The sequence below is a fragment of the Pinus tabuliformis genome, chromosome 1_2 (assembly GCF_031772625.1).
Source record: "Pinus tabuliformis cultivar Carrire ecotype Pingquan chromosome 1_2, CPIR1, whole genome shotgun sequence".
Lineage (NCBI taxonomy): Eukaryota > Viridiplantae > Streptophyta > Pinopsida > Pinales > Pinaceae > Pinus > Pinus tabuliformis.
The window spans coordinates 672501805-672528282 of NC_142298.1; the positions used below are offsets into that span (position 1 = coordinate 672501805).

The window sequence follows — 26478 nt, forward strand, 5'->3', positions numbered from 1 at the left end:
AGCCATGCGATGTTTTCTCTATGGGCCAAAAGCCTATGAACTTTCTAATCAATGCGTGACCCTTCATGTACTGGATTTGAGTGTTAATCCGATGACTTGGGAGCTCAATCTTAGGTCTATAAGTTGCTACAGGCTTGCAGGTTGCTGACGTTACTTTGGGTGCTTCATTTCTGTTGGTATTCTCTGGCAAGGTTTTAGGCTCTGTTCCTATATCTTCATGGTGTTTCTTGCTGACATCTTCTGTGTGCAACATAATGTTTTCTGCGTCAGTGGGGGAGGCGCCATAACCTCCCCATGAGGGAGTTCCATCACTGGCAAACTATTTCTTGTCGTGTAGTGGTTGTCTTTTTGTTGGAGAGTAATGGCGGATTGTCTGTGTCTATGCAGGTCTACTGTTTGTAGGTCTGAAACAAACCCTAATCACTCATGATCAGTCTCCCTCTCCAGCCAGTTCCTATTTTAGAGATACATACATATTATTATATTAATATTAATATTAATATTATTTAATTAATATTAATATTGATTAATTAATAATAAGTAATAATATTATTTAATAATAGTAGTGTAGAGTTCCACTAGTATAACTAGTTGAGGATGGGCTTCCTTAGCAAGGTAACTCAGGATCAAACCTCACCTCACGAGGTGGTTGTGCCCTCTGCTAGGGAGGAGCATACTAAAAAAATCCAGTGAGCTTAGGGCTATTGTGGCCTAGGCCGGCTTTGATGGATTAGATGCCCATAAGTCTGGATTAAATTACAGATCAATCTTAAAAGATAATAAACAAATTAATAATAATAATAGTAATACTAATAATAATTAATAATAATAATCATAACAATAATCATAATTATACCTTTCAAGAATATATCAAGCATATTTATTAATATAACTGTGCTAATAAATAATAAAATGTTGAAAAATAATTTAGACATTATTAATTCTTTCTTATAAAAATTTAACCCAGAAAATTTCTAAAAGATATATATTCTACCCCTTCCAATTTAAAAAGTTTAAAATGTAATCTTTTAATAATAAATATATATACTATTAACTATTTAACACTCAAAGATGACTTATTACGCGTCTCCATCCTATCTTACCGTCATAGTTTGGCAAATAAGTTGAATCCATGGCAAATAATTTGAATCCATGGATAAGAAAGATATCTTTTATACCTCTGAAGTGAGACAGAAATTCGCAGCATAAACCATCAATTAGATTGAAAACCATATATTAACCATCAAACACTCAAATATAAGGGTCTCCATCTTATCTTACTAACGATCATACTTGATAACTAAGTTGAATCCTTCGATCGTTTGGAGTAAGACACCTATTATACCTCTAAACTGAGACATAAATTCGCAGCATAGACCAATTATTAGGCCCCTCTCGAATCGGTTTGTCTTGAGAGGTGGTATGTGCAAAACCAATTTTTTTCATTAGAATCCGGCGAAAACCGTGAATAGGTTTTTATCAGTGTAAATCTAAAACGTGACCCTGCATGTATAGTGTAGGGTTGTACTCGCTGAATTTATTTATGCAATGAAAATTGAGAGGCCAAAAGAAGAAAAAGCCAGATGGTTGGATATATATATATATAGATAACAGTTCACGTAATTTATGCCCTTACTCGGGCCTCGTCAGGATTTTGGAGTCCCATCTGTATCAAATCAATCTTCATCTTTGATTGAAGAACAGAGAAATTGCCTTCTCATGATAGAGTTTCATCTTTAATCAAATCAAATCTACAAATTTGATCCATAATTTAATCGTAGGGCGCCTACAATCTTTTTGAATATGACTCACGAATTCTCTTCTACTGAAATCACTGTAACCATCTTGAATGATTGGTCCGTTCCTGAAGGTTATCTACTCCAAATTGCATCTTACAATATTTCTTTAATCCAATCCGAATTATAACTTTAAAAGACATTTGATCTTTAAATATTTCTTTAATCCAATACGAATTGTAAAGCCGACCTACATAATATTCAGAAATGCCGAACACATACTTTGCAGGTTTGTCTGAAATGGGAAGCAATCGCTTAAACGAAACACCATGAATTACGTCTAAGAAGAAAACTGAAAAAGGGTTGGTGGTGCGAAGTTGATCATTAAATGGTAAATGGTAAGAAGAAAACCCAAAGAAGGGTCGGTCACGCTAAGTTTCTCATTAAATGGTTAGGCGGTGGCGTAAGTCACATTTAATGCGCTATTTTAAGTCCTAAGAACGCCTGATAAGCGTTAACCTCCTGCACGTAAGAAAGTACTTGTAATTCTAAAAAATTATGAACAGTAAATGTCGTGCGTCAATAATGGAATTTATCAACAGTAATCATCGGTTGTCAATAATCGAGAGCTCTCACCTTACAGTCAATACCTCTGACCTCCACATGCGCATCTATCTGATTCTTTGAAACGCTAGTGATGTCAGATAATGTGAGATGCAGTGTAGCTTTATACTTTTTCTACATATAAATACGGCCAAACATGTGGAACCTTATCCTCCGCTCACATATTGCGAAGGGCGACCCTGGCGTTTTTCTGGAGTTAAGACCCGATTGTTGGATCGGCAGTTATTCTATTGCTTTTCGTGCAGATCGGGACTGCAAACCGAACCATAGTTCTGCAACATTCAATGGGACGGACTCCTTGTTGTCTGAAAGTGGGACTCAATCGAGGTCCCTGGACACCCGAGGAGGATCTTTGCCTCGCAAATTACATCGAAGCTCACGGAGAAGGCGGGTGGAGAACACTTCCAAAGAAAGCAGGTTTGTATTCATTTCTCTGCAAACTAAAAATTTAGATATGAAACTTCTAGGGTTTCTGATTTAGATATGAACCTTTTAGGGTTTCTGATCTGAGTCGATTTTCTTTTCGTCGAATTATTGTGTCTGCCCAGGTCTGCTCCGATGCGGGAAAAGTTGCAGATTGCGTTGGATGAATTATCTCCGACCCGATGTGAAACACGGGCACATATTACCCGAGGAGGAAGATTTAATACTCAGGTTGCATCGGCTTCTTGGAAACAGGTAGGGTTTCATTAGGGTTATACCTTCGGTAGATCATGAAAACGTAATTGGATGTATCTGTAGTGTATTATATTAGATATAATTAAGGCAGCCGTTTTGTAGGTGGTCTTTGATCGCTGGACGTATGCCGGGCAGAACGGATAATGAGGTCAAGAACTATTGGAATACCCACCTCAGCAAAAAGCTTATCAGTCAGGGTATCGACCCGCGGACGCACAAACCCTTGTCAGAATCCGAAGACATATGTTCGAGTCCCGGGAATAGCGAAGTGAGCCGCAAGTCTCAACGGGAAAATAACGCTGAAATACCAAGAAAAGTTGCCGATGGCGCAGTTGATATTCAAGATAAGGAAGAAGAAATCACAGAAGATCAGACATCTGCTCAATTGCCTGAGAATCAGCTTCTTGAAACAAGCAATTCTCAGTGCCTGTCTGTCGCTACTGATTTCGTGCCTCAGGCTTCCTCGATACCTTCCACGGCTTATTCATTTCAACAGAGCACAACTTCAAGTGTTCCCGGAGGCGTGTCGGATTCAGTTGATGTTAATCATAATAAGGGAAGTAAGCAAGTTCCTTTTCCTCTCTCAAATACTGCATGTTTTAATAGTTCGGCACAAGGGGTAGCTGGTGACTATCTCGACCAATATTTGATGAAGAATCTTGTTACTAACAGCAATGATCTGATAGCGTCCACTGTGAGATTAAGCTCCGCTTTACAAACTACACCTTTTGTGGGACAATTCGATTCAAATCGTGTTTTTATATCAGGCAATGCATCGCTCAACGAAAAACATCAGATGTCTCAGAACTCACAAGCTTTGGAAATGGATCCCCACCATTCTTTCATAGCGCATCCTTCTGAGGAGGGCACCTATGATAAATTGAACCATACAAGGTGTGCAGCTTCTGATCAGGTCACATCATTCAATTATCCATATCTTCTTTCTCATACTGCTACGGGCTCAGCCCTTGGGGATTTTAATTCGGATATCTTTCCTTCTTTTGTGGAATCTTTCACTAATGAGCAGTTGCAGGTCCAAGAACCTAGTGTACATGCTTCTATGGCAGAGAATGTACAGCTATGTCCATCAAGTCAGCCTAAAGCTGAGAACCTTCCTAGTTATGACTTGTGGTCCATCCTCTCTCCAAGCACACAATTCCATCCCTAAGTAAAGGAGCCCTCAGTATTATATATTTGCGTGATATCGTGATGTGTATAACAGTCTGTGTTATTGGATTATTCTTTTCTGGCATTTGATATGATGTGTGCACTAAGAAATTAATGTGAAGATTGTTTTAATACCCGTTGTAGAAGATCAGTTTTATAAATCATTGTATATAGTTCATGATGTTGAAGCTATGGAGGTTTCTATTCTTTTGTGTAGCTCAATGCTTTTGCTCCTCTCGCACTTTTCATTAATGTAAATCAGAAACATAAATCATTGAATTGGAACTCTGGAAAGGAATTTTTTTTTCTTAAATGTGGGTTTTCTTTATTATTTTGTTCTCGAAACTAATCCTTTTTCATAACATGTGGAAAGAGGCCTTGCTAAAACATGGACAAACAATAACCAGCATACATACAATTTTGAAACATTTGTAACATGCTTTCATGGTTCTATTTTAATCTTTAATTATCCAGTGGAACCTAGACACTTTTGTAAATCGCACTTAATTATTTTGTTAGGTAGGATTTGTTAGCATTATATATACGAAGGCACCTTTCGAAATTCCAAAGGAGGGGAAGCATTTATAATTAGTGATTTTGTTTAGTGTTACAAAGAATTATGAAACCTACAGCGTTTCAAAGGGTTCGATCCTACCAACATCATAATTTGACAGGAGCAATTAAAATTTTGGCACGATTCAATTTACGATTTGTAAAGTAATATGAACATAAAATCAACTTGAAGAATTTACAGTTTGTAACGTAATATGAACGAGCCCATCTAAAGGATATCACATTTCCACTCATGATTCTGTATTGTACAATGTCTTCATTTTGTTCCTTGGTTTTGACCCCAGTATCTGCAAGAAATAGTCCATTATCAGAAGAAGAAATTTACAGGAATGATCTATTTGCATAGAATAATAAAAGGGAAGAAAAAACATGGAAAATCGTTAACCCAATATGTGAAATCTAACTCAATTCCACAGCCATTTACTTTCATAGAAAAATTAAGAGATTTTTTAGCGTAATAATTTTGATATGGGTATCTTCTTTGTACACGAAGTTATAATTCATGATTCCGTCCCCGTTGGAACTTCGTTGCGGATTGCATATGAACCCACTTAACAAAAGATGCAACATAAGATACGGTCGTGTTCGGTGCTGGTTTGAATCAACGTTTATTTTGATGAAATTATGTTTGCAATGATCAGACATAGCAGGGAAAATTAAGCCCTACATATTCAGTCTACGTGAGTAAGCTCCGCCAAGGTTAAGCAATCAATTCCAGTGACTCACAAGCTCTGGCAAGTAAGACGGTTAGGTATTATATGATATGTGTTTCAATAGATACAATTAATAAGAGCAGTATTTGAGAATATATATATATATATATATATAATTAACAAGAATTTTCTTTTTATACCTCGTAAAATTTTGTGATATTTTAGTGATCAAATAGCAATGAAAAATTCGTTATTTTCTATTACAAATATGTGTTAATTCATAATTTTTAGTAAAGGAAAGTTCTAACATCTGAAATAATTAGTCTAGTTTGGGATAGTAAATTTATACTCTTTAATTTTTGGACTATTAAGATGTTTTTAAACCACGTAAACTTTATTTGAAGTCTTTGAAATTAACCAACTATTGCAGCTTAAAAAAAATCTTTAATATTAACAAACTATTCTAAACTAGATTAAATCTAAACAGGCAGTGCCGGTTACAAAATTGTTTTTATTAAAATTTTATATATAAAATAAAATTATATATATAGATATAGATATAGATATAGATAGATAGATATATATATTACTATGATTTACAAAGATCTACCCGAAAAAAAAAAAAAATGTATATTATGATAATTTTCACTAACTTTGAAGATATTCAAATTCTAATCATGATAATCATCGTCAAATGGGTTTCGAGTACCATTAGGTGATGATAATTAAGAGAGTGTTTTAAAATAAACAATTATTTAAAAAAACTTAAATGGGTTTCTGATACCATTTTATCAAATGGGTTTCCAATACCATTTGGTGATGATCGAAAGAGTTTCTTTAAATAAACAATTTTTTTTTTTTTCTTGGTAAAAACTAAGTCTATTAAGAAAATATATAGTACAACCAGAAGTTACATCCAAGAGAAGCAAGAACCTAGGCAGCCGGAAAGGATGTGCTATCCACCTCGGCTCCTAGAAGAAGAGAGAAGAGAGAAGAACATAGCAAGAGGAAACTGGAAGAACAGAGTAGCAGAAGCCAAGCATAGGATTCTACCCAACATGGGAAGAGTCAACTATGCGGCATTTTTTCCCTTTCTTTTTGCCAACTTTGACCCATTCAGGAGGGGACTGCTGAGCTGGCATGATTTGCAAACCGAGCTGGGCAGACTGAGAGATTTCCTTGTCTGAATCCGAGGTAGAGGATTCATGATTTCTTTTCTGGGAAATTGGCTGGACTGACAAATTTTCAGGCTCAGCTGAGGGCGGATTCTGTGCCCTCATTGCTGCCTCTCCTTCCTCATTCTCCTCCTCTTCATCTGAGCTGAAATCAAAATCGTCCATGGGCGGAGGGTCGTGCGGCTTCCAGCTTTTGGATTTCTTCTTGGCTTTCTTCTTTTGGGCGGGTATTGAAGGACAGGAGCTCTGTAGATGCCCTGTGTGGTGGCAGTTGCGGCAGCGGAAAGCTGTGTTCTCGTAATCCAGGTTCTGAGTCCAATGGAAGTCTCCAATTTTGATATTGATCTTGTCAGGGAGACCTTTGCTTATGTCTATTTCTGCACAGATTCTGGCATAGGTATATAAACCCTTTTCCCCTCTAGAAGTGTCTGTGTCTAGGAGGCGGCCTAGAGAGTTGCCGATCCCTTGGAATACAGCAAAGTGCCATAGATTCGCCGGAAGATTAGGAAGTCTGACCCAGATGGGGAGCTTGGTGATGATTGCTGTAGATGGATCGAAGTCTGGGAACCAAGGGGTGAGGAATAAACCTGCTGAGCCCCAAAACCATGGTCCTGCTTTTAAGGCCTTTTGGTAGTCCTCCTCAAAAGCAAACACTGTGATGAAAAAGCCCTTTGAGCATAACAGAACCTTACAATTATTGGTCCAGTTAGAGTGAATCCACTGGTAGAGATCTGCTGTGCGTGGCCATAGCCCATTGAACCTACAAATGATGCCATGCTCTGCAAACTTTTGGGTTTGCTCATCCAGCGTTGGGTGTGTTATTTCAATGGAGGGGGTTTCCTCCAATTTGTCCACCAGAAAAGGTTTGGGAGCCTGTGCTGGTGGCACTGATTTCTCCTGCTTATGTGCATCTGATGGAGCTTTTTCCTTGGGTTTCTGAGAATGGACCGCATCTTTATAGGAAAAGGCTGCAGCTGAAGAGGACTGTCCAACAGCTCCCCCTCTCAGACGCAGGGATAAGGTGATGGACGCATTTCTTTGAATATTATAAAAGGACAGGGGACAGGAATCCTCCAATTGTTTACCTTCATAGAGGAGATGCTGATGGATTGTTGGAATCCCCGCCTTATCTTCCAGGCGTAGCTTGAGGTTCTGCACATGATCTGAGGATCTCACCCATTGCAGCATTGATTTACCGGAGATAAGTACAATCAGAATCTGAAAGGGTTCTGAGATTGCTGTTCTCTGCTTGCCGCTGTGACCCTGAAGGCCGAGAGGACTGGTATACGCGCCTCTATCTGGGAATGAAGCCCTCCTGAGCCTCACGGTTGTTAGATCTGCAAGGCTGTGCTTAGGCCATTCCTCCACTGAGTCTTGAGGGTTATGCCGGACACCTAAAACCTTTTCAACACATTCCTTTTGATCTGAGATCGAGATCAGGCCCCTGTTTGGGGATAAGACTCGAAGGGGCATTTTGTCAAACATTTGCCCTGCATCCTCCTCGGTTCCGAAAAGAAGAGGTAGCCGGAGCTGGTACTGGATGTCCAAGCTTCTTAAATCCCTCACTCTCCAACTTCTTTCCCTTTGGACATCGCTGGCCGCTGCAATAGGGACGCCATCACTCGAATCTGAGCAGTTTCGTATGCACAAGCTTGCCCTTCTGCACGGGATGACCCTTCCCATGGAACCGCCTGCTTCTTCTTTCTTCATTCCCCACGAAGCTGAGTCCATCAAGGGCTTCCAGCTAAACTCAGTGGTGGCTATCTCCATGAGCCCCTTCGAGCCCGCGTGAGCCTCCAGGTCACAAACGTCGGCAGACAAGAAAGAAACATTCGGAGACCACCAGGCGACACCGTTGGGCCTGCAGCGACGGCCATTCGATCCGCCAGCAGATCTACGAGGGCGGGGGAAGGGGCCATCAGGCCTTGGAACGACGGAAAGATTAGCAGAAGAGGCCTTTAGCTGTTCGAGAGCGGTGAGGCTGGCTGCCTTTGACTTGTTAGGAGAAACAAGAGATTCTTCTGACTGGGTTTCGGCCCTCGTATTCAGAGCACCGATTTCTGCCTTCTTTTTTTTGGGCTTTACAATACCCGGCAATTGGGATCCCCTCAAACACTGGCCTGCAAAAGAGAAATCGTTGGTACCTGCAAAAGCCGAAGCAAACCTCGATGCCGTGGCCATGGCTTCCGGTCCAAGCCTTCCAAAGTTATTGGCACTTGCTCTGACAACTATGTTCTCTATTTTTAAATAAACAATTATTTTAAAAAACGTTTAAGATTTAATTTTATAATATTTATTTAAATTTGATGGGTGAAAATTTATATTTTATTAAGTAAAATAATAATTTATTTTAATGTTTTTAATTAAATTATAATATATTTTATAAATAAATGTTTTTTTTTTCTCTGCAAATACTAAATTCTTCTCTGCAAATACTAAATTCTATTAACTGAAAAGAAGAATATTTTTACATAGAGTTGAGGCCTCAGAAATCATAGCTTGAGGACACTCAACACAGCAGAACTGCTCCCTTACAAAAAGAAGCTGGGGAGACCAGTTACATATAGCAAAAAACCAGATATAAAACACAGAGAGTGACATGTTTAGCTGAGAAGGAGACATTGGCAACAGAAGCGCGAAATCAGTGCAAACCAGCAGTAAGTGTATCACCAATTCCCCAGCGGGAAGCCAAAAACAACAGGTCATGAGTGCTGAATCCTGACTGTGAGCGAGGATGCCTGTAGGTGGTTATCTGAGCAGTAGCCAAAACAGAAAGGAAAAAGCGGTCCCAGGTGGCGCTACCCTTCCTTAACCTTGCCATGATTCTTTTCCTCAACCAGACACGCACTGCCGGTCCTCAGACTCTCATTGCCATCCAAATCGCTGACAGGGATTGCCATGGAGTGACTTGCTTCACCATGAGTCCCTTCCTCAACAGCAGGGCCTATGTCTTCAAGGGGCGGAATACTTTTAAGAAATTCCTCCTGACCAGACTTCTCACTTTTCCAATTCTCCGGGCTATCTTTATCCATGGAATGCTCACTGCTTTGGGAAGGATCAGGAGCAATGCAAGCCAGAGGGGAGACTTGATTTTCCTCTTCCGAGAGGATAATGGTGATGTGAGCAGTAATAAGAGGCCTGTTCAAATTGCTTTGAAATTTAAAGTGCGTGGTTTGGAAAGCACTGTTCGGAACTGGCTTGCGCCCAGAGCTCAAAGGTGGCACTGCCTCATGGGTGGGGGGAGGATTGATGGGCGCCTGCTCAGGTTCCACAGAGTGACCGGCAGATGAATGCAAGCCACTGTCACGACGCCCCCCAGAGCGATGTCTTTTACCCGAACGAACCATTATGACTGACGAAGGGTAGGGCGCAGAGAGATTATAGAAACCAGAGACTACAGAACAGGGTTGGTTGAAACGACAGAGATACCAAACTGAATGCACAGAAAACACCCAAGATGAAGGCACAATACAACCAATGCTTAAGTCCAGAACAGAGGAGAGCTTACCCCTGAAAAAGTTAGCCTGGAGCTCGCGTCTGTGAGCAAGAATCAGCCCGTCACCATCTACCCCCGCTAACCAGGTTCCGTTGCCATGAGACTGAGCGCAAGGTGTGAGGAAGACACAAAGGATCGACATGATTATAACAGAGGGAATGTTGCGTTGAACAGCGCGAGCCATTAATGCAAATATCCTACCAGATCCAGCCTTAAAACCTCCCTCCCGCTCGCACAAGGTGAAGTCTTGGGAAGCCACGCTGCTCTGTAGCTGGCAGTACCAGGCTTTAATTTGCTGCATGATGAGCATTAAGAGTTGTAGTGCCACCTGCATCCGGGGTTATAAATAAATGTTTAAATAAGTTAAAATAAACATATTAATTAATTTTATAAAAATATATTAATGAATCTTTTGTAGCAGTTTGATATTTATGTAAATATATATATTTAAAAAAATAACTATTGAATATATTACTTCACCATAAAATAACTATATTACAAATTTATTTTCTAAAATTAAAAATCAATAATAATAATCTATTTTAATATTTTTAATTAACTTATAATTTATTTAGTAACCAAATAGGTCTAACAAATTAAACTAAAAATGATAATTAATTTTATAATAATATATTATTTATTTAAATAAATAGCTTATTTTCCAAAAAAAATCATTTTAATTACATCGGTGGAATTTTGTTTTTAAATTAAAAATAAATAATAAATATTTTTTGTTTGCTAAGTTATGTGATCAAAATTAATGAGGAATGACATCCCATTTGGGCCACACGGGCCTTTAGCATGACTCGATCTTTTATGTCCTTTACATTACCGTCTATTATATACCCATGGACAAATTAAAATATTAAATATAATTATAATATTTAATAATGTATTGTAATATTTAAATAATTTGTTTTAATATCTCATTTTAAATATACCATAAATATTTTTATACTAACTATAAGATTTAGAACATATTAAAAAAATATTCTTAACTTAATACAATCATATATAAATTCTTAGAAGAAAGATATTTTTATTAATTGTATTATATCTGTGGGGCCTATGACAATCTTTCTCTCTAAATCTCTTAGTTTACACAATATTTTATATCACATCACCCTATTGAAACAACTTATAATTTCAAATATTAAAAAAAAAAATTTATCTTATTATATTTTTTTAGAGAAGTAACCCTTTACTCTATTAACCACATAGTTATAACCCTAATATATTAGAATAAATTAAAAAACATAAAAGAAAAAAGACTTCCTAAATTTATTTAGACTCGCATCCAAATAAACTTCCACCCAAATGGAGATGGAAGAGTAGAAGCTTCTTACAACCAAAGCAACCTTCCACTCAAGTGGAAATGGCACAAGGATGATCAATGTTAACTAAACAATTGGAAAACAATGCATATAGTAATTTCCAAAACAAAAATAATATTTAAAATATTAGTACTAAAAGAAAATGTGGTGCCCTTAATATTTAGGGAATTAAATATTATAACAAAAAAAACTAAATATTAAAAGAGAATTGAGATATTATAACAATAAAATTAATCTTAATTTAGAAAATCAGAAGTAATGTTTTATTCTAGTGAGTGTAAAAATAAAATTAAATATTGTTAAAATCAAAACTATTTCTTATTTACTATATTATAATTTTATTTTATTTTTCTTTGGGAAGTGATCTTAATATCAAAGGGTGACTTATGGGTACACAAAATCACCATCTATTTAAAGTATTATGAGCAATTAAATACTCATTAATTAAATTAAAATAATTTATATATTAAATTAACAAGTTCTTGAGTGCATAATTAGTTGGTAGTTGTAGAGTATTTTTTAGTTAGAAAATTTCAAAATTAAAACCGGCAGAAAACATGATGTTGGTCCAAAAATCTTATTTTTTATTTCACTACTAAATTTGAATAGAATACATATTTAATTACAATTTATTGAAGAAAGAAAATAGTACTAAGATATTATTTGGAAGCTTTACAAACCATTAAAATGTAAAATTGTCTTGTGGTTAGTTTTAAATTACAAACTTGTCACCTAAGATAATGACATTAACACATGATATTCTACGACAAAAAGATGTTCTCTAAAAATGTTGCTATTCATTCATATCTTGTCCCTATGTAATTCACATATGGGCCAGTTTGAACTTAAGGGGTGAAATAATTCAATCCAAAAGTTATTTGGATTAAACTAAGCTTAAAGGATTGCATGTCAGGATCTTTACCTATTGCAATAGTAAAGGAGCCTGAAATAAATTTAAAAATTTGCTTGGAATAAACTAAGATTGAAGGGTTGCATAAAAGTTGCTTGGAATAAACTAAGCTTGAAGGTTGCATGTAAGAATCTTTACATATTGCAATAGTAAAGGAGCCTAGATTGTTTCTAGGCATCATGTTTTATAGCATTTGGTGGTCTCATATTTCTAGCATTTTTAAAAACTTGAAATCCCTTTCAAAGCGATAGCATATTTGATAGAGAAGCTTACCAAAGAATAGAAGATAAAGCCAAAACAAAAAAAAACCCAAAAGGTCATGCCATGCCTATTGTGAATATGAAATTCCGTAGTGATTTCTGGATTGTGTATTTAGATACCCACCTAGATGCAGGGTTGAGGTGGTCTTATTCATGAATCGAAAATCCGATACTATCATAGTGGATATGCACTTGGCGACGGCACTAATATCAAAGCATTTTATCCATGAAATAAATCCATTACTTTCAAATTTGATATGCACCGCGAAAAGCACTCACGCCAAAGCAGATTTTTCTGTGTGATCGATCCTTTTACTTTTCGCGATCAAAAAAGACATGAACAAGATCTGGGTCATGGGGAGTCAAAAAGAGTAATTAATTGGGTATGCAAACGAATTGCTTTGAAAAACGTTTGCCTTGGTCCCATTGTTACAGGAAATTCTATCCTCTTTGCAATCATTCCAATAGTATTACTTCAAGCATTTTCTTAGATAAATGAACCATAAAGTTAACTATCTTCAAACGAGGTGATATGTCTGCCCTTGAACTCCTTGTCTTTAAAAATTATGAGATGGGAAATAATTTGAATGGAAAGTTCGGTTTTTTTTAAGAAGGTGAATTACTATATAATTATAATTAACTTTTTTTTTATTTTCATTTTTACTCTTTTATAATTCTAGTTTTTTAATATAGTATTAAAAAATATTAAATTAATTATAATATACGATTTTTAAAAATTACAGTCGTGCATGAATAAGTAGTCGCATTTAAGATAATTATATAAATTATATTAACGATTTAGTTATTAATATTTTATCTATAAAAAAATTAGTTAATATTTTTTTTGAAACATAGCCATTATTCAAAAACCAAAATAATGAAATTCACTAAGCATTGTAGATTACAATCATCCAAAAAATAAAGATCATTAAAACTCATTTAAAGCATCTTACCTTATTTTCATTTAAAAAAAACATGAATAAACTCCTCTAATATAAATGCATTTTTATTTTCAAAGACTAGGTTATCGGAAATGACCCTCTCAAACCCTAGAACGTCGTTCAGTGTTTTAGAAATAGACTTGGGTGTGAAACAACACTGAAACATTACAGTTTTGGTATTTTCGAAATGCAGGATCTTATTTCTTCTATTTTTTTGGAAACGTGAGATCTTATTTATGAAACATTTTAGTTTTTTTCGGAAATGCAGGGTCCTATTTGGGTTTTGGATTTGTTTGTGGAGTTTTTTAACTTGGATATGAGGTTAAATGTCATGTCTCATATGAATATTTGTTTAATAAGAAGAAATTAAAAATTGTTTTTCAAGTGGACATAGTAGCAATGTTCTTACTCATGGAGAAGCTCCAAATGTTAATATAGATCTTAATTACAAGGATGAAGACATATATCATGATATGTAAATGTAAGTTATGGTGATGTTTTAAACTTTTGAACAATGAACATTGAATACCATAATATGTCATGTGATGGTAGAGTGACAATCATAGTTCATTTTCTAATTTGTACAATGTAATGTGCATTTAGCATTATTAATTTTGGTGATGATGTTGATGACTGGAAGTAGAAAGCATTATTAATTTTGGTGATGATGTTGATGATTGGAAGTAGAAACATAAACTTGATGATATGTAGAGTGCATTTAGCATTATTAATTTTGGTGATGATGTTAATGATTGGAAGTAGAAACATAAACTTGATGATATGTCGAATGTTATAATAAAGACTAATAATGATGACAATGTTTATGCCTCCCATCCCCAAAAATCATTTTTTTTGGAAACATAGGATCCTATTTCTGAAAAGTTTTAGGCATTTTCAGGGGTTTTGGCTCCATTTCCAAAGTTCAGTGACTTGGATATGACTTTGAATGTCATATCTCATATGAATTTGTTTAATGAGGAGGCACCAATGATTGCATCTTCAAGTGGACATGGTAACAATGCTCCGAGAGCATCCAAATTTTGATGTAGATCTTAATTGCATGGATGAAGACACACTTCATGATGTGTAAATTTAATTTAAGATGATGTTTTAAACTTTTGAACAATGAAAAATGATTACCATAATATCTCATATGATAGTAGACTGCCAATCATAGTTCATTTTATAATTTGTACTATGTAGTGTGTATTTAGCATTAATAATTTTGGTAATGATATTGATAATTGAAATTGGAAATAAAAACTTGATAATATGTTGAATATTATAATAATCATTAATGATGATGACAATATTTAAATTAGTGATATTGATATATATATATTTGTTGTATCATTAATAATTTTAATAATGATATGTTAAATATTATAATAATCATTAATGATGAAAACAATATATATATATATATATATATATATATATATATATATCCTATAACAATTTTTTGAAAATTTTTAGCATTTATTTCAAAATCCATTTCTCATTCTTATATATCAACAGTAATATAAATTATTTTTTATTTTTTCATATATATATATTATCATTATTTTTTGAAAATTCATTGTATCCATTCAAACCCTATTGATGTATCTATTATTGTATCAACCCCTATTTCTATATTTGTTATTGTATAAGTTTCAATGCAATTGAGTTCAAAAATAAACATGCTTTAGAAAAGTCATTAACTTTATATACTATATATATATCACAAATTAATGTTATTTTAAATATAGTTATTAACTGTAAATAATATTATTTAATTTAAATGTTTAATAAATTTTAAATAAATTATTTATTAGATATCATTTTTGGGATTCAACTGCGTTAAGTAAGTCATTCAAACGTATGAATGACTTAAAATTATTTTTAATATTAAAAAGATATACTAATACATCCAATAATTATATTAATATAATTTATTTAAATATAAATATATATTTAATTAAATTATTTAAAAAAATAATTAAATTAGTTAAAGTAAAATTTTAAAATTACCTAAATCAATTAAATTAAAAGTAAGGAAGTACATTAAAATCAAAATAAAATTTAATTAAAACAAATTATTTTCTAATTAAAATATTTCATTTTATTCAAAATATTTCACATATTCTTTCTATATTCTTTCTTAAAATATTTTAAAGGTGAGTGAAATGTTATCCTATAGCTTTATGGATTTATATCTATATAATTTAATTTATTATTAACTTTTATTGTTAATTTAATTTATAAAGAAAAGATATTTTCAAAATAATTTATAAAGATAGATTATATTTTTAATTAAAATATTATTATGAATATTTAATATTATATGTATACATGGATTTTATGTTTAATTAAAATATTATTATGAATATTTAATATTATATGTATATACATATGTTGGTTAAAATTTTCTAGTAATTTAAATAAAGATCACAACATGTGAGTTCATAATATACTGATCTTACCGTTTTATTTTTATAAGATTTGTTGGCAAGAAGGTTGATACAAAAATTAATTACAAAGTGTAGTGAGAATCCAGGAACAAAATGACTAAAGTACCAAAAGCCATCTAAGATTAAGAGACAACCCACCAAGATTAGGGAATGAAAATATTTGCTTGTGTAGGGATGATCGGTACTTGCCCTAGAGGATCTAGTGATCTACGGTCTCCATGAATATGATACTCTAAGTGTGAAATCCTTTCCTCCATGTGGTGCACGTGCTCACTCAGTCCCTATTGGCCCTGCTAAAGTGATTCCAAATAGTCTAGCATGTTCCACTAGGTTTGTTATAGATCATTCAGTCATCAGGGTGATCATGTTCCAATTGTTCCAAGAGAAAAATGATGCTTTGCATCTGAGAGGCTAAAGAGTCAAAAGAGGGAGGAATATTGACATGGTCAGAAGAAGGGGTTTGGTTAATGACCTCCTCCTCCTCTAACTCCACCTCCATTCCTCCTGCACCCCCTTCCATTGTATCTTTTCCTCTATGCTCGACACATTTCCCCCATAGTCCTACACCCCTCCATGCTCTGCCTCACTACCTAAACATTGTCTACTAGACTCTAGCACACACGAAATTGTACCTTGTCTTTATCACTATAAAAAAAATTCACAATGCCAATGCCCTGGAACCAGCTTTGAAATTGTCTCGATGCCAAGCCCAAGCCTCTCATAAGGGAGGAAACACTTAGCCAAGGATACCACGTCACTCTATCACGGACTCAGCACTCAATAACAACATACAACTCCCTTCAAATGTGTCTATTATAGCTAGGTCAACACTACACCCCTCAGGGAAAAAACAAAACATGCAATGCTTTATAAATAAGCCAAAAAAGCGAGATATCTTACACCAGAAAGATGGACTATAGATGATAAAATTAGGTATGAGTTATCGCCCACAATGAAGTCACACAGTTAGGAATATCCCCCAAATTCAAAATAGAGCACATGACATGTGGAGCCTCACCAACCCTTGACTCCAACTTCTGGTCGAGGCCTTGTAAGTGCCAAACTAGTCTTCCAAAAACCTAGTAAGCAGACTATAAAATAGAATTCCCTTGTCCAACCATGAAGTAAAATAGCACTCAGGAGGTTACATGGAAAGAAAAGGGAGATTACTAATATTCCATACACAGAGAGCTGGAATTGAGATTCTCCTTCAACTCTTTAATCTTGTGCGCTTCATTTTATTACATGAAGTTTCTGATGACATGAAAATACCAACCCTTCACCTCCCTTAGATCCCAAGCTTGACGTAATTTACCCCCCACCAGACCATCCGAAAAAATCTTCTTGCTGTCCAAAATCCCAAATACAAAACACCAAATCTGAAGTGGCATGCACAAGTTGGCAACCTGTGTAGACTCTTCATAATCACCTACATGATCCTAACCACCCATAACCAATCTTGGATTCAACCAGTTGAAGCTTTCCATCATGTTAGTAACAACATTGTCTAGCATCTTGAAGGTTCCACTTCCACTTGTGCCTCCGTTCAATGCACTGGAAGAAATAATTCCCCTTCCCCATCCTTCTTATCTATGTGCTCTTCCACCCCCATCAGGCCAATATTTTATATATTTTAAAAATTATAGTTTTTCAAACAAAAATTAAGCTTCAGTAATTTATTTATTAATTAAAATAGCATATCTATATATATATATATATAGATATATAGATGGAGTTGTGGTCCACCACTTGGGAAACTAGAGCATCAATGACAGAATAAGCCTTTTGTCTAAAATTTTACATTTTGTTGAATAAAACTATATCTAATTTTTTTTTTGGGTAGTTGTGCTAGCTATAACATGCATTGATGGAAACATATAATGAGAAAAATAGTAGCAAAGTTGCTTTAAAGATCACATAACTATGAAATTATAATCAAAGGGAAGTAAATTGTTGTAATCAAAATGGAAAACCATGAGTTTTCGCGCTGAACTTAACACATCTATTGGTATTGTGGATGTGCTTGGCAACACTAGGCCTTTTCCTTTTGAAGGAAGAGCCTCAGTCCTCATAGGTGAGAGAGCCAAGTCCCTATGTTCTAGAGATATTGCTCAATTCTCTGCTTGGATTACACTCAAGTAAAGAGAGTTTATTTTTGGTATCCTCCTTGTTCTCCATGGCCTTAGCGATCAAAGTTTTTGTGTGCCTATGTAGTTCAACTACACAATATATTGACTATGACAACCATGAGTGTGGCCTAGATTTGGGTGTCATTTGATTGTTGAGGAAATAATTTTTTGTCTTTGAATTGATCCCTCTCATGCATGGGATCAATACTGCTTGGTGAGTTTCCTGCTATATATGTTCATGTGTGTGCTCTAAAAGTCACAATGCATTAGCCTGTGCCCAACAATGATCTTGCAAGCTCCCCTCACCCTTGCTTGAGTAGCCACATCTGTTGCGCATGCGTTTCTGTGGTAGGCTTGAAAGGAAAAACCTACTAAGATCATGGGTGAGGGAAATAAGTAGAGTGCACATGGACATAGGGTTGCGACTTAAGGGGATGATGTCACATGAAGGGGTACACCATAGTGAACCATGACAAAAAAAACCCATCAAGAATGAAGCAGGAGTTCATCTGGGGAGAGACACGAGGTGTAATTAGAGTTGTGAGCCAAAGAGCTCCACACCAATGAATGTCTGATATCCAAGGAGGGAGAAAAAGGGTCGAAGATGGAATTAAACTATGAAATATGACATATATTAACAGACCAAAAATCAAAAAATGATAAGTATCGCAGCCAAGAGAGAGTAACTTGGAGCCACACATTATTGAGGTGAGGGATGATCTCTTCCCCATGTGCGTAGAGACCTAGTTCAATGTTGTCCTCAGTTGGCCATAAATTAGAGGTAAACCAATTGGTCGTTGCCTCTCCAATCAGAGAAGTGACTTTATTTATCGCAAAAGTCCACTGCAAGGGAAAGGCCAAGTTAGGGGGACTTGCGCCTTCCGTTCTCATCGTCGAGGAAATAATTATAATAATCAGAAATCACAGGCAGAGAATAGCGACTTTCCCTCTTTCCCACTGTGATATGATAATGCTAGGAGCAAATGCCATCACATACTTTTGCTCGCCCAAGTTAAACTACTTGCACATGCCATCTAGCTCAGGACAAGCCCAAGCATGATGTGAACTATTTTAGGCATAAAGTTAATATTCATCGGCTCGAGGTGATGATAGAGTACTAGACTCCCCTACGCTCGCATGCTTTCTATGAGTGACACTCCCATTTGCGATTTTCAAATTATTATATTATTATTTTAACCATATTAAAAAAATATCTATGTAGGTTTAATTACAAATTTTGTATAATTTATAATAAATTTTCTATTATATAAATGAAAATATAAAAATAAATTATCAAAATAATTAAATATTATAATTTTTTAAATACATTTATTAATCAAAACACTTTATTTTTAATATAAATGGAAAATATAATAGGAACATAAACTTATTTTATTTCATAAAAATGGAAAAAATTATAAGTCCATAAAAACCTGCAAATAGGAAAGGTTATTGACATTCAACTCTCAAGTCAATGTTTTCTGTTAACCTTAGCGTTGGGTTTAAAAAATTTAACATAGAATCCTTTCTTTCCAATTCTTTTTAAGCGTTACATAATTTCACTTTCTCCCAAAGAATCCATCATTGTTCCCTGTATGTCATGGAATTGGATTGGAACTATGCTCTCACTCGCTGTGATGATGTTTTAAAAGTTTAATGCTAATTTTTTTAGTGAACAGAGAGGCCTTAAGGACTCGACCTTGCTTAGTCTTGAAACTGGGTTCGAAATATGTTCACTGTGATACTGTTTTTAAAAGTTTACTGTTATTTTTTATTGAACTATACGCACTAAGAGCTCGGCTTGGCTCAGAACTTGAAACCATTCTATGAATCAGCATAGACATGACACCATTCATATAGATAAAACAGCTTCCCAAACCAACTTCTATTCTTAATTATCACAATAGATGTAAAAATTTATGATGGTATGCAGAAATCGGTTACGCAGGCTAGAAGGAAACTTTGAAGACATTCTTAAACAATTTAGCTCGGGATATTACAGAGGAGATTAAATCGTTTTAATATTCATTTATTTTTCAATCAATATTTTTTTCGCTTTTAGAATTTTTAAACTGTATCATTTACGCAAAAAGTGTGGTAGCAGCATATTTTATTACACAAAAAATTTCTAAACATCTCTAAAATTAACCATATTTTATCACTTGCTGTTCTCTGCCCAGTAAACAATTTTGCAACAATTTTCAAGTTATAGATTTCCTCATGGTATCGTTGAAATTGGTCACTTAATCTGGATGGAAACTTTGAAGAGTACTCACAAATTAGCTTAGAGTATTCAGATTCTCGGTGGCTTTTTCAACAACCATATTCTCTCAAAATACATGATGTAAATACAAGGTGAAGTAAAGTCACACTTTTAATTGCTTTGCACAGGAAGTATAGTAGGTTACATTAAAATGCAAAGAGTGTGAATAAATAGATAAAACTACAAGGGTTTGTTGAATTTTAGTTGAGTGGTTGAGATAAGAACACATTCATTTATAAAAGCAAACTGCAAATTCAAGCGAGTTAACACTGTTATTGATTGACAGGGTGATAATGTCAACGGTACTATTATTGAAAATTACGTTAATCTGCTCCTCTTATTTTTCTTTAAACCTACCACTATATAAAATCTTGGTGGTTGAAGAAACTTGTTCTGTAGCACGTTGTTTTAACTAAGCAAAACTTATAAAATTCCCAAAATAACTATTGTGTGACTAAAGAACTACTGGGTGATAAAGTCTGCCAATCTAATTCATTCATCTCAATTCTGCAAAGGCGAAAGATAAAATGAAAAAAAAAATAAAAAAAATCGAACAAATTGGAATGAGGATGTGTAGTTAATGACCCTTGCCTTGCCATGAAGATGAAGTTGTGCAGCGCTACAATTTCTCCTTGTATATACTCCAGTTTCGCAGTGCCACAGAACTCAAGTTTCCCTTTGTTTTTCTTTTCGTGAGGTTACATTTTGGCAACCTAACAGGCAAGGCGAGACTGCAGACACATAAAAAATTAAATCACGAATAATCTGTCAGAGCAAGAATTTCAAATCCTCCAACAACTACTCAAAAAAATTTGATACAACGACAATTTGTACAAGACAAAGGTATATCTGTTTGTTACAGAAAATAATGTTAAAACTTGTGCAACCATTTTAAAGTTGAAGTTCTTGGGGTGCCACAGTTTTCAATGCCAGTGGCATTGGGGATATGACTAGGTGACACCAGAGTTCTCAAAATATAACTTAATTTGAATCCACTTAACTATCTTTCTTAAATTTAGCTAACACTGGTATGCTGGAGTAATTGCAATTTCTAACCAAAATAACCCTCCAAAACAATCTAATTACTCTAATTTAAAGTTGAAGTTCTTGGGGTGTCAATGTTTTCAATGACAGTGGCATTGGGGATATGACTGACACCAGAGTTTTCAAAAATTTGAACTTAGTCGATTGACTTAACTATCTCTCCTAAATTTAGGGTACTCTTGCATGCTGGAGTAATTACAATTTCTAACCAAAATAACGATCACGATGCAAAACAATCTAATTACTCCAATTTCTAACCAAAATAACGATGCAGAACAATCTAATCGATCGGTTTATTTTTCCAAAAGGCGTCAGAAATCATAGCAACAGCAGCATTTATTCTACATTATGCAATGAGCATTTTGACCAGGAACAAATTAAATCCTAGAAGGATTGCAGAAACTCAAAAAGGGAAAGAGCTTTTGAATTCTATTTCTGTCGAGGAAAAGCGAGATAACTTTCATAAAGCGAGGGATCAAGGAGTCGTGACTTACGTGCCTCGAAACCGCCGAGAATTTTCCAGCACAGCATCGTAGAAATCCATATAACAGCTTGTATAATTTACAAATACATAGACCAAACAGGGATTTACTTTACAGAAAATTATCAATGAGCCAGTGAGCCGACATGAGTACTTTACAAAAGACCCCACAGGCCCCAATCCAAAATCTTTCCCGAGACTCCACGAATCTGTATGCATCCATCATGGAAGTTCTACACTAGTTCCTGGGCATCATAGATCCATGATATTATATTCAGGAATTACACAGATTTCTGCATGGAAAATTTGACTGGTCGCTGCAACACACTGAATTTTTTTTATCTTCAGTGTTCAGAAAATGTAACAGGATCGGCTCAATGCCATAAACCTCAAAATTCGTCTCTTCTGTTAATAAATTTTAAAAAAATGTTCGTCAACTACACATATGTCCACCTATGATTCTTACCTGACACTCACGCTGTCCACCTATGATTCTAACCTGTCACTCACGCTTGCATATCTGTCACTTTTATCATTTTGTTCTGAAACTGCCCCTCCCCTTGCAGAATGGTAGGCAGCGTTTACTTGGTGGGATTTTAACGCGAGTGCGAATGATAGTTGAGACCAGTGGACTCCATGAATGGTAGAACGATCTCCTTTCACTTCGCTCTCAACGGCCCACACCAAACGGAGCGGGCGTTATTTTTCATTTCAGACTAGAAGATTGACTGGTAGCTAGGTTGCACGGAAAAATAATAAATTTGCAATGGACCAGGTCGGCCATTCGAACCCTCAACTACTAAGTTCACTGAAGTCAAAACCTTTGAGGAATCCCCAACGGTGAACGGTTCCGTTAAAATTGAGTTTCCTATTTTATGTTCTCTTGCCATCTTTTACACCATTTTTTAAAGCAGTATCATCAACCTCTACTTCTGTTATTACTAAATATTTCCATGCGAGTTCAATAGGACTAGAGAACGAAGACCCACATAAAGTTAAAAGGCATAAAGTAGCTTATTTGAAAATGATTATTATTTTATAAAAATATTATATTATTGAAGTAGAGTAATTGGTGAAGCGAAATTAATTTAACACGTTGTAGGGTTAATCTAATTTATAAATGATATCTATTTTTTATTAAAATTGGTAAAATAATTTCATGAAAGAATGTGATTTTTTGTTAATTGGTGAAATAATTCTAGGAAAGATCGTGATATTTTGTTGTTTATAATGCATTTTTGAATGCATAAATAGATTCAGCACCTTCAAAAAATGAAAGACTTGAAATCTACAGATTAAACAACTTAAACTATAGTTTTTAAATTATTTTACCCAATTTTAATTTACAATTAACCAGAAAAATTGTGATGAAAAAGCTATTTATTTTATAAGTTAATTAAATCAATTATTTTTGTGTAAAATTTAATATGCATCGAATTATAAATTTAATTCGTTTAAGTAAAATTTTGTTTATTAAACAATAAACTTTAAAATTAAATTTAAAATTTAAAATATATAAAGAAGAAAACAAAAATTAAATTATTTTATTTATTTATTTAAAAAATAAAATTATATTAAATAATTTAAAATTTAAAAATGTATTAAATACTTTTTAAATATTATTTTTAAAATTATATTAATTACATATGTATCATGTACTCTACTTGCTCTATTGTTTCACACAATTAAAAGAAAAAATCATATGTAAAAATAATGAATTAAATTATATGAAAAAACATTTAAGCTGTAAAGCAATTTTATAATTTGGAAAGTTATGATTAGTTAATTTAGAAAAGTGAAAATTATAGATAAAAAAGGAAAATACCAAAACTTGCTTTTCAATATTGTAATATTCTTATTGTATTTTTTGTTTTGTTGTATAATTTTTAATTTAGTTTAGTGGGTGGGTTTGTAATTATAATATCTTTTGAGATTAATAAGTTTCAGTCATATCCTGACTTTCCTTTTCGCTTTTTCATCATCTCCCTTTAACCTTGTCCCCACATCATTTTCTTTGCCTCCATCTCATTCTCTCTCTCATTTTGCATCAATTGAGTAATACCCCACTTTATCCCTCAACATGAGGCATCAATCCTAAGCAGGTAAGGCCACTTGGTGTGAAGGAAATGTTAAGTGTGGGAACGCTGTGGTTTATTCCTCGTATCTGAGTCTAGAGCTTGAAAAATCAAGCAACTTCAATGCAAAACAATTAAGAAAGAGAGACACATTTACTTCCCATAGTATGGATCAGATGGTTCGCTCGCATGAAGGTCCATATGCTTGAGGTGAAGGTCGTTTCAGGTACCAGGTAAATCATGGCAGCGCAATGCGATCCCAAAGGTAAGCTCGTCGCCTTTCAAAGCCACACAAAGTTTCTGTTCAGACATATCTATAAATTGTTGATTAATTGTCCAAACCTCTGCAATAGGAAGGTGTCCGACTCTGACCAGAGGGTCATAGGTGATAGGATTCTTTGGAAGAGTATGGGCTGTCAGTGGATGATCTTGGTAGTTGGGGAAGCACATTCCCCTATTCTAGTGAGTGTCTATTTTTGCTAACTCAGGTCGGGCTGGGAAAGTGGAATTGGAACGAGCATACAATTGAGTCCCACTATGTAAGGTCCTTCCACTATTTGATCATTTGGGGTTTCATTGAGTTTCCTTCCCCTCCCCATCAATTGCCTCATGAGGAAAGGTCATGACGCCTCACTGTTAATTATCTCTCTGCATCAATTATCTCTCGGCATCAATTTTCTTTTGGCGTCATGGAAGTTGGCCCCTGGGGACATTGTTGCTCACGCTTGGGAAAGTTGGCTAGTCATTCTGAAATTAAGTGGGAAATGTGTCCACCTCTGGCCTCTTCCCTCCCCCTACATGTGGATCTTGTGATAGGGAACATTTTGAATTGCATGTGGATATGGAAGTGTAACACCATCCTCCCACATCTACCCAAGCAACCGACTAGCTGGGGTAAAACATGCGACGAGAGGCCACTATGATATGATTTGACCTCCTAAGTCACCTTAAGGAAGTGGAACCGACGGAAACACACCATACATACATCCAACATCATCAACAAAACCCTCAGAGGACAAGTCAGCCACTTAGACAGCTTGTCCCTGGGTCCCACTATTGTTTTAGGTCTCTTGGGCCATAGTCGCTCTCATGCTATGGGCAAGGGAGTGACCAGCAACCTAAAGTCGCTCTCACAGGCTTGCCTGCCAATGACTGTGGACCAAAATTGTCAGTGTTGTGCCAGTGACCCCAGGATTTAAGCCAATTTCTCAGGCTCAGAGCCCAGGACACTACCCAGAACTGATCCATCTCTTCAAATCAATAAAGTAACATGGAAATGAAAGTACTAAAGAAAATACTTGTTCAAGACCTTGACTAGATCCCTACTAGCCATGATAGGCATTTCGTCAAACATATCATCGACATGTAACCTACAGGTATAAACAATAGAATTAAGTGTAGGGATCTCATACTTATCTTAGAATCGCTATGGACCATTGTTCTCTCATGCCATTTGCCGCATTATCATCTATTAGATCATAGGCACATTATCTATTCACATAAAACTAAAAACATGCTTAGAGCCATACATGGCTGCTATCATAAAATGTATATATAACAAGGATAATAGGAACAGAAATACAATAAACATATCAGCCATCAAATCCATAAATACATTCGTACCTTTACACATGGAAATCAAGGGAAAGGATTTATCATTAATGAATGCAATGAACCAATCGGAGATGGGACTGCCACATTCCACCTAACCGTAGAATGGTTGAGCCAAATCTTTCTTCAACCATTCACCCCCGTGCCATATTCCAAGCATGAATGTGGGATCTCATAGAACACATCAATAAAAAATCATCTAGGGCTTCTAGAGGCCATCCACCTCAACCCATCAAATAGTGATTCCACCTCACAGTCAGACATCACAAAACCATCATCAAATCAGTCTCTATCCAAGCCTTTGAGGGCTCTAGAGAGTTTTTCCAACCAAGGCTCTAGGACTAATAACTCAACCCACAACTTTTACCAGGCTCTAGAGCGTTTGTCCAACCAAGGCTCCAGGACTAGTAACTCAACCCACCAAGGGCTCTAGAACGTTTGGATAACCTAGGCTCTAGTACTAGTAACTCAACTCAAGTTGGTACAAGACTCCAGAGCATTTTTCCAATCAATGCTCTAGGACTAGTAACTCAACCCAAGCTAAGGAAACATGAGAACCAACCAAAAACAAGCAATGAAAATAAACCCACAATCAACATAGCTATCTAGGAAATGGCAAGGCTAGGCAATCCACAGTCAATTTAGGAAATCCTCCATGTCAATGACAGATCATGACCAAGAATCCACATGCATATGCCATGCATGGCCAAACTAGTGAGGAAATCATACATGCAACTTGGTAATTGCAAGAAAATTTGATGTTGTTGTCGATAATGATTCCTTCTTGCACTCTCTTGCTCTTCATGTTCCTTCTTGCTCCATGAATCCAAGTATGCCACACCCTCCAAGAGTGCTCCAAGAAACTCTAAGTATCC

General features: G+C 35.2%; 1 protein-coding gene and 1 long non-coding RNA gene across 2 annotated transcripts; one reads left to right on the forward strand and one right to left on the reverse strand.

The window, feature by feature from the left end:
• Positions 1-2489: 2489 nt before the first annotated feature.
• Positions 2490-4518, forward strand: LOC149207484 (uncharacterized). The gene is made up of 3 exons (XM_089393904.1): positions 2490-2777; positions 2909-3038; positions 3141-4518. Exons 1-3 carry the CDS (start codon positions 2645-2647, stop codon positions 4204-4206), a joined length of 1329 nt encoding a protein of 442 aa, XP_089250030.1. The 5' UTR covers positions 2490-2644; the 3' UTR covers positions 4207-4518.
• Positions 4519-4881: 363 nt separating this feature from the next.
• LOC149207485 (uncharacterized) lies at positions 4882-22344 on the reverse strand. Its single transcript, XR_016252013.1, has 3 exons — positions 21931-22344; positions 20984-21123; positions 4882-5065 (listed from the first exon to the last, which is right to left on the reverse strand). It is a non-coding gene; the product is annotated as an uncharacterized LOC149207485 (long non-coding RNA).
• Between the last annotated feature and the right edge of the window lie 4134 nt (positions 22345-26478).